This window comes from Sylvia atricapilla, chromosome 26 (genome assembly GCF_009819655.1).
Source record: "Sylvia atricapilla isolate bSylAtr1 chromosome 26, bSylAtr1.pri, whole genome shotgun sequence".
In the NCBI taxonomy this organism is placed as follows: domain Eukaryota; kingdom Metazoa; phylum Chordata; class Aves; order Passeriformes; family Sylviidae; genus Sylvia; species Sylvia atricapilla.
Window position 1 is genome coordinate 254,598 of NC_089165.1, and position 9,084 is coordinate 263,681.

The 9,084-nt window shown below is 41.0% G+C and overlaps 1 protein-coding gene across 1 annotated transcript in view; it reads left to right on the forward strand.

Moving 5' to 3' along the window:
• Positions 1 to 8,878, forward strand: part of LMNB2 (lamin B2) — a 35,334-nt gene extending 26,456 nt beyond the window's left edge. The window contains exons 6-12 of the mRNA XM_066336379.1: positions 1,051 to 1,176; positions 1,374 to 1,594; positions 4,010 to 4,298; positions 4,813 to 4,920; positions 5,721 to 5,840; positions 7,254 to 7,355; positions 8,443 to 8,878. Coding sequence (XP_066192476.1) covers positions 1,051 to 1,176; positions 1,374 to 1,594; positions 4,010 to 4,298; positions 4,813 to 4,920; positions 5,721 to 5,840; positions 7,254 to 7,355; positions 8,443 to 8,484 — 1,008 coding nt within the window. The 3' untranslated portion in view covers positions 8,485 to 8,878. The remainder of the gene's footprint in view (positions 1 to 1,050; positions 1,177 to 1,373; positions 1,595 to 4,009; positions 4,299 to 4,812; positions 4,921 to 5,720; positions 5,841 to 7,253; positions 7,356 to 8,442) is intronic.
• The last annotated feature ends 206 nt before the right edge of the window (positions 8,879 to 9,084 follow it).

Here is a 9,084-nt window from a genome sequence, read left to right on the forward strand (position 1 = left end):
TCTAAGGCATGCAAAAGGTGCTTTTTCTAGCCTTCTGCTTTCATGAGACTTACCATATAAGAGTTCTGGTTTTGCTCTCTCTGTTTAGGTTAAAATTAACCACTAGAAATTAAGCTTGTTCACTAGGTAAATTTAACAAAAAATTAAAAACAAATCCTATAGTGGCAACTATTAGGGAAAGAAAATAAAACCAAGCCCGTTGTTTTGCCGCTGGAACAGGATGACATCTGCAGTGCCGCAGGTAGTTTTATTGCTTCTTGCAAAGGCAGAGTAATACAGAGCAGACTGACAGAAACAAGTCATGCATGAGAAAATTTTAAATAAAACTTCACCTAGAAAAGAGATGCATTAAGAGAAGTGAAAGATACAGTGGATGCCTGTAAAAGCATAAATAGCATGGGGGAAGGTGAATGAGGAGTGATTGTTTATTATTTTTTCAGTAGGAACAGGGACAGTGAATGTCCAGTGAGAAATGTCCAGATTGAGAAGAAACAAAAATTATTGTTCTTTAATACAGAGCTAAACTCATTGCCCCAAAACCTGAGAAAGCAGAGACAAATTCCTGCCTGAGAAATCCACTGAGAGATAGTAAGAAGCAAAATACTGTCTCTGACTGAGGAAGTCCCTGAGTTGCAAATAGCCAGGAAAGACATAATACTCATGGAATATTTTATTGAATTAATCTCTGGGCATCCAGGAAACTGTTGGACCAGGACATGGATTAGGTAGGCAGCGTTTGCTGCCACCCAGTGTGATTTGCCTTAGGACAAACAAGCAGAGCACATGGTCAGTTTTTTAGAAACTGAGGTTGCTTGTGTAATGGAAGGGCTAATAGAGTATTTTTTAACAGCATAAGCAAATACTATAGGAACAGATCTGAAATAGATTTTCCTTCAATCCTTATGGCATTCCTTAAAGTTATGCAGTTCTTATCCTAAACTTACTAGACCATTTAAAATTTTTTAAAATAAATAATTGCTATTTTTTTACCAAAAGGATATTACAGAATTTCTAACACTACAAGTGAGCTGTATAAAACTTTCTTTTCAGCTGGAGAATGCCAAATTGTCCTCTGACCAAAATGACAAAGCTGCTGGTGCAGCTCGAGAGGAGCTGAAGGAGGCTCGCATGAGGATAGAAGCTCTCAGCTATCAGCTTTCTGGTCTTCAGAAACAGGTAAAGGAGTAAATTTGCTTTCATCTTAAACACACAGCTGTTTTGTGTGAATATATTAACACTTCTGAGCCTTCATATTTCCTGGATTTTACACAGAGAAATCTTTGTTATGTTCATTTGGGAGGGAGAAAGGTGTTAACTTTTTGAGTGGACCTGCATGGATGCCAGATGGGCTTTTTCTTGTGCTGTGTGCCTAGGCCAGTGCAGCAGAAGATCGCATTCGGGAACTGGAGGAAATGATGGCTGGTGAGCGGGAGAAGTTTAGGAAGATGCTGGATGCAAAGGAGAGGGAAATGACAGACATGAGGGATCAGATGCAGCTTCAGCTTACGGAGTACCAAGAACTGCTTGATGTTAAATTAGCGCTAGACATGGAGATCAGCGCCTACCGAAAACTTCTGGAAGGAGAAGAGGAAAGGTGTGTAAAGATTCCACTTTCTTTTCTATAATAGCTTTTCTAAGGACTGACAAGTGTTATTTTCATTTCTTGCATTTATTTTTTTTACCACTTGAGCAAGAATGCCCAGGTTTTCTTTCACTGAAGTTATATTGGCTTCACACCACAATGTTGTTGCATGGAACACTTGTTCTCAACTGAACACTGTCCTTATTTTGGGGTTTTGTAATGGTCTTGCAGTACAGTGGAATACATCATTCTGTGCTTGGTCTTCATGTCATCTCACAGAATGTGTAGGTTGGAAAAGACCTTCAAGATCATCGAGTCCAACGTGTTAGCATAGGAAACACATAATCCTGGAATGACTCTACAAGGTGCTTTATTGAAGAGCTCTGGGAGTCGGGGCACAGACCCAAATCCAACTCCAACAAGGGCTCAGAAGATGTACAGTATTATAGTCTTTTTCGTTATACAACTCTATATTAATCATTAAGCCCTCCCATTGTTCTATTGTATACACCCAAGCATGAATTTTTGGTAAATATCTTCCCTTATGATTCTCATGATTCTGGTTTAAGGTAATAATCACATTCAGCTACCAACAATCGTTACAATTATATAATCTATCATATGATGATTAGGTATAGTTCCACCCGACCTAGTAGAGAACAGCTTTATTTCTTAGATGTATAGGCCTAAGTACAAATCGTCCTAATCCTTCCTCCCCGCGATTACCCAGGCAAAGTTATACTTGATTTGGTTAAAACAATAGCATGAAAGCAGCATTCTGGTCGCAGTGAAGCTGAGGTTGTATTCCCCAGCTTTGCAGCTGCCGAAATAATTTTAATTTTAACCCTATATATACTATCAAATCCAGCCCTAACACCTCAACTTGATCATGTCATCGAGTGCCACATCTAGTCTTTTTTTAAACACATCCAGGGATGGTGACTTCATCACCTCCCCAGGCAGACTATTCCAGTATTTAATCACTCACTCCATGAAAAACTTTTTCCTGATATCCAACCTGTGTTTCCCTTGACGCAGCCTGAGACTGTGTCCTCTCCTTCCATCAGTTGCTGCCCGGAGAAAGAGACCAACCCCCACATCACTACAACCACCTTTCAGGTAGTTGTAGAGAGTGATAAGGTTACCTCTGAGTCTCCTTCTATCCAGGCTAAACAGCCCCAGCTCCCTCAGTCATTCCTCATATGGCTTCTCTTCCAAGCCCTTTACCAGCCTTGTTGGCCCTCCTCTGGACGGGTTCAAGCATCTCAACGTCCTCCCTAAACTGAGGGGCCCAGAACTGGACACAGCACTCGAGGTGTGGACTGACCAGTGCTGAGTCCAGGGGAAGGATGACCTCCCTGCTCCTGCTGGCCACACCATTCCTGATCCAGGCCAGGTGCCATTGGCCCTCTTGGCCACCTAGGCACACTGCTGCCTCATGTTCAGCCGGCTGCTGACCAGAACCCCCAGGTCCCTTTCCTCCTGGGCACTGTCCAGCCACACCATCCCCAGCCTGTAACACTGCAGGGGCTTGTTGTGGCCAAAGTGCAGGACTGGACACTTGGACTCATTAAACTTCACCTTTTTAGACTCTGCCCATCCATCCAACTGTTCCAGATCTCTCTGCAGAGCCATCCTATCTTCCAACAGGTCAACACATGCTCCTAGCTTAGTGTCATCTGCAAATTTACTAATGAAAGATTCAATACCCTCATCCATGTCATCAGTGAAAATACTGAACAGATCTGGCCCCAGCACAGACCCCTGGGGGACACCGCTGGTGCCTGGCCGCCAGCTGGATGCAGCACCATTCACCACCACTCTCTGGGCCTGGCCATGCAGCCAGTTCTCAACCCAGCACAGAGTGCTCCTGTCCAAGCCCTGGGCTGCCAGTTTATCCAGGAGTGTGCTGTGGGAGACAGTGTCCGAAGCCTTGCTGAAGTCCAAATAGACAACATCCACAGCCCTTCCTGCATCCACCAGGTGGGTTGCCTGGTCATAAAAGGAGATCAGGTTGGTCAAACATGACCTACCTCTCCTAAACCCGTGCTGGCTGGGCCTGAGACCCTGGCCATCCTGTAGGTGCTGCATGATGACACTTTTTAACTTTTTTTTCAAGTGCTTGTATTTCTGTGGTTTTAAATCATGGGGCCCAAGAATAGTGTATTTAGTAGTAGCTGTACTGGCGGGAGGGGTAAGAAATCTGTGTTGCTCGCAGTAGCACTGCTTTCCATGTCACATGATCATACTGCCAGAACATTCCTCAGGGATGGGTAGCCCCCTCCTCCTCATGCGTGCAGTCCTCTTGACATACAGAGTGACGCTGCTGTCAGCCTCCAAGCAAATTACAGTCTGATTACTTGAGGGTATTGTAGCTTTGTCAGTGGTTCTCTGAGTTAATTAAAATGCTTTCTTGGTTCTGTTAAGGTTGAAGCTCTCTCCAAGTCCCTCATCCCGTGTCACAGTCTCTCGGGCTACCTCCAGCAGCGGCAGCAGCACTTCAGTTGTTCGCTCTTCCCGAGGCAAGAGAAAACGTATTGAAGCAGAGGAGCTTTCTGGCAGTGGAACAAGTGGGATCGGCACTGGAAGTATCAGTGGCAGCAGCAGTAGCAGTAGCTTTCAAATGTCCCAGCAAGCTTCAGCTACAGGAAATATCAGCATAGAAGAGATAGACCTGGAGGGCAAATATGTTCAGCTTAAGAACAACTCTGAGAAGGTGAGTATCAGCAGAACACATAGAAAACAAGGGAGAAGCTAAATTGAGATGATACATAGCCCTTTGCAGTATGAGTAGGTGCAGCCATGTGGAGCACAGGAGAGTATCTCAAGGTGCAACATCCTCCAGGAATTAATGGGGGCTTTGAAAAGTGGAACATAATGGTGGGCTAACAGCCTGCAGGAAGAGAATACAATTTGTGTCCCAGATGTGTAAATGCATGCTAGGACATTGCTCACAGAAAAATCCTGCTGTCTAGCAGAACTTTGTTGTGTGAAATGGATGTGTGAATGGATGATGTGTGAAATGTCTTTTAAAATTTTGCTGAATGACCTTCTGAGATTTACACTTTAGACTCTGACTGGATATAGGCAAATACTTTCAAGGTAGGATGCAAATGTCTAACAACCATATAAAATTATATTCTCGTTATTTTAATAACAAAGACCTAGACTCTGATGTCTGATTGTTCTGTTTTGTTCACTCTGAATGACTTTCTGACTTTCTCCATTAGGATCAGTCTTTGGGTAACTGGAGACTGAAAAGACAAATTGGAGATGGAGAAGAAATTGCTTACAAATTTACTCCTAAGTATGTCCTTAGAGCTGGGCAGACTGTTACAGTAAGTTGGATTTACAGTATGTTAGCAACATATTCTTTTGATGCTGTGGCAATTGGAAATCTTGAAGTCTGGTACAGCCTGATTTGGTGCATAACATTTGGGTTCATGGATCTCACTCTAGAGGAGCAGAATTTCAGTTTTAAAAATGCAAAACAAAAAGTGAATTTCCGTATTAGTACTTGAGTATTTAAGACCATTATTTTGGGCACAGAGGAAGTTGAAGAGAAAGGTATTTTGGGGGATTAGTCAAGGACTATTTGTTTCCAAACACCTTTGCCCAGGTTTAGAACCCTAATCCTACTCAACCTCTTAAAGAATTTGGAACAGTTCAGAGCATTCATCCAGACTAGTAGACTGTAGTTAAGACTGGACATTCTCAGTATTGACGGTAGTAGAACAGCTGCTTGGCAATAATTATGCATTTTATTTTCAGTCTGCAACGGATGTTCTTTTAGGAAGAAACAAATGAATCTTTTAATCACTTGGAACTATTTCTACTTAAGTATTAGTTGGTCAGATGCATGTAAAAGACTGATAGACTCATGCTGCTTTTTGCCTTGGCTCCATACAGTGTGGTTATTGAGACAGTGTAGGAGAAATTTGTTCAGAAAAGAATTAATGACTGCAATATTACATTTGTTTAATACCTGACCACAAGGAATAATGTATTTAAAAGTAGGGTAAAACTGCCACTGGAATTCAGAAAAGAAACCTCGTATGTAGAGAGAAGTAGGAGAATTAGGGGGGATATGTATATTTAAAAGAGAAAATTTGAGCTAACTACAGACTGTTCTCTCTAGATCTGGGGTGCAGATGCAGGCGTATCTCATAGTCCCCCTTCTGTTCTCGTGTGGAAGAATCAAGGCAGCTGGGGCACTGGTGGAAATATCCGCACTTGCCTCGTAAACTCTGAAGGAGAGGTAGGCTGTGTCCGTGGGCTGGGTTATCTCCCAAACTCTTAATTTGAGGGTGGGGTGACATGACGCAATAACAAAATCCTGATTGTGAGATCTCCACTGTTGTCTTCTAATATGGCAGTTTGTAACACTGAAATAATTAGATACCGGTACATATCTGACATTTTGGGGATACTTTTGAAAACTGTGATCATCATGATTATGCCCACAGACACTTTTTTCCTATTTTAGAAGAATACCTGCTGGTAGAGAATTTGTTTGGAATTTGAGTGTGTACTTTTAGAAGAGACAAAGAAAAGAAGCATTTCTGGCAATTCACAATTCCATTATATAGTTCCTATGATGTTCTGAAGTGTAATGTAAATTTTCAAGTAGGAAGATAGCTGTCCTTTCCATTTTAGAAGTATATCATAAGTTCTCATTTGGCAAAGGTTCCTGAGCATTCTGCATTGTCCTACATCTGCCTGCAGTTAGTTTTTTTACAAGCATCCCTGCAGATGACTTTTGCAAGGGAGATTTGTGCCTTGGCTGTTACTCATAAGCATGCCATTATCCCAGCAATCTGATAGCAGTAGGAAAAGGAAACAGACCACAGTTGTATCAGTTTTTGTGTTGCCTTTCTCTCTGGCAGTTTTCTAGAAGAACTTTGTGGGCAAGATGAGGTAGGAGGGGGGTAATTTGTACAAATAGAAAACTAACACTCTCAGTATTCAAATGGTGTGGTCAAACTAGTATCTGAAAAAATTTCAAATCCATGTCTGTTTTCACTATGGTTACCTTTAGTATCCCTGCTTAGGAGTGTGTGTTGAGGGCAACTTTTTCCACAACTAGAGATTTTCACCTGTGATTTCCATGGTTCGAGTAGGCAGAAGAGAATTTCTTACTATTTAGAAGTGTTAAAAATAACTTAGTAATATATAGGAAGCTTCCTTGGGTTTTCGAATTCTTTTTAGTGCCTGGTTTGTAAGACCATGCTGATAACCAACATATGCAGTTGACACTGAACATTTATTAGAAATTGGGACTATTCTTTGTGTTATGTAATCATACTAAGAAAGTTTAGTTTCTCACATGACACTGTATCTCAGACAGCTCCTACCTGTGTGTGCTGTGACCTTGTGTAAAATTGACTTCTTATCACCTGAAACATGTCTGCTTCCTCTTAAATCCCAGGGTAGCGAAAGAAAATTCAAGTGGCTGAATTACATTACCATGCCTTTTAGTTCACAGAAATAGGAATGATGTTGTGATTTGCAGGATATTGCCAGTATTTGCTTGCATAGCTAGTGTTAAATCTAGGCCAAGCTGCTTTAAACTCTCCAAAATTTAAGGAGGATATTATAAAGGACGGTATAGTAAAAACTTAAAGGATAGATAAAGACTCCTGGCCATCTTCTTATCTGTCATTTTGTGTAGGAAGTTGCAGTGAGAAGTGTTACTAAATCAGTAGTCATGCAAGAAAATGAAGAGGAAGAAGATGAAGCAGAATATGGAGAGGAAGACCTTTTCAACCAACAGGTAATCAGATGCAGACCAGATGTTTAACTTGTGCCTCCTTAGTTGGATCAATCAGACAATAAGATTTAGGGGAGGGATCCCCCTTCAGTTTGTCATCTCTGAGCTTCCTGATCCTTTCTTCCAGTGGTTTCTTGCAACATTGCAGTGCACCAAGAGAGGACAATGTGAGTGGTGCTGCCAGGAATTACTACTGGGATCCATCCTGCTACAGCTCAGGCAGTGGCTGATGCCAGCTCAGGGTATCTGTGCTTCAGATCACACATTTGCAGCATTAGTAGGCAGTGTTCCTCCAAGTACCTGTTGCTCTGCAACAGAGCTGGGGCATTCTTGCTGGAAGCAGAATATTACCAGATAACCACTGAAAACCAGGAATGAGGGTGGTGGTCTTGCTGTAAATTTCAGCTTGTTGGTTTATTTTCTAATACAATATACCATCTACATCTGAAACTTTTTTTTTCTTAATGATACCACCTGTATGTTTTGATAACCTTTAGCTTAATAATGTAAAATAAGCAACCAGCAGTTGAGAGAGCAAAAAAAGGAGAAAGATATATAGGTGATATCAGAAAATATTTTAAATTTGAAATCAAGGGATTTGTTCTTCTGATCCGTTAGTAGCTCTTTTCATGAGTAACCCATTCTCTGCAGGTTTGCAGGTTAGTTCCCAAAGCTTTTTTGGGCCCAAAGATTGAGCACTGTATTTGTAGTATAAAACAATGCTTTTTCTTACCCAAAAAAGCAACTATACACCAGATAGATCTCTCATATGGAATCAGCATTTGAAATAAAGGAACTTGCTGTCTCAAGCTAATGACATCACAGTTTTCATTTGTCATCTTTATCACTGTTGGAAATATGGAGACAAACCAGTCAACCCATCACAGGAAACCACAACCAGAGGAGCAGTGTGTCGGTCCTGGCAGCAGACCAGGGCATGTACTCTACTTCCTCTCATGCAGTGATGTGCCCTTAATGTAACTAAACTACTAAAAAAGTGCTTTTGTCAACTGAGATGAGAACCAGAGTCTAGGCTTGCAGTCTGAATAGCTGGTAAGAACTGAATTTAACTCTGTCTATCTTATTTTAGGGGGATCCCAGAACAACCTCTAGAGGATGCTCAGTGATGTGAAAAAAGAAGAAAGAAACTATTATTTGCGCTTTTCCCCTTCATTTATTTCCTTTTATTTTTGCTATTTTTTCCTTCCAGAGCCACTGAAAACTATTTTTATATGCATCACCTGATTTCTTTGAAGTTTACTCCTTGGTACATTTTTATAAAAAAAATTTAAAAAAAAACTTTACTGAACAAAACTGACAGGATTTTTAATAGATTTCTTTATTTTTCCCTCTTTGTTGAAACATTATATTGGAATACAATGTTTTTCTCCATACAGAATTTAAAGTCTTGCATAGAAACCTAAAGCAGAAGAGAGATTTTTAGCTAAAATGAGATGAGACTCCTTGAGTGTATGGTAAATCTATAATTACATATATAACCAGTATAATACCCCCCAGAAAATAAAGTTTAATGAAGTATGTTCATCTACAGGGCCCCGGGAGAGATTCACAGAGTGTTTCCTCCACAGTTGTAGAAATGCTAGTATTTTGCCAGGTATCCTCAGCAATTCCCAGCTTAGGAAAATTAGACCACAGATTCATTCCAAGTGCTGCTCCGCAATTGCAATTGCACAGGGAAGCTTCATTTTAGGCATTTTTGACTTAGGACCTT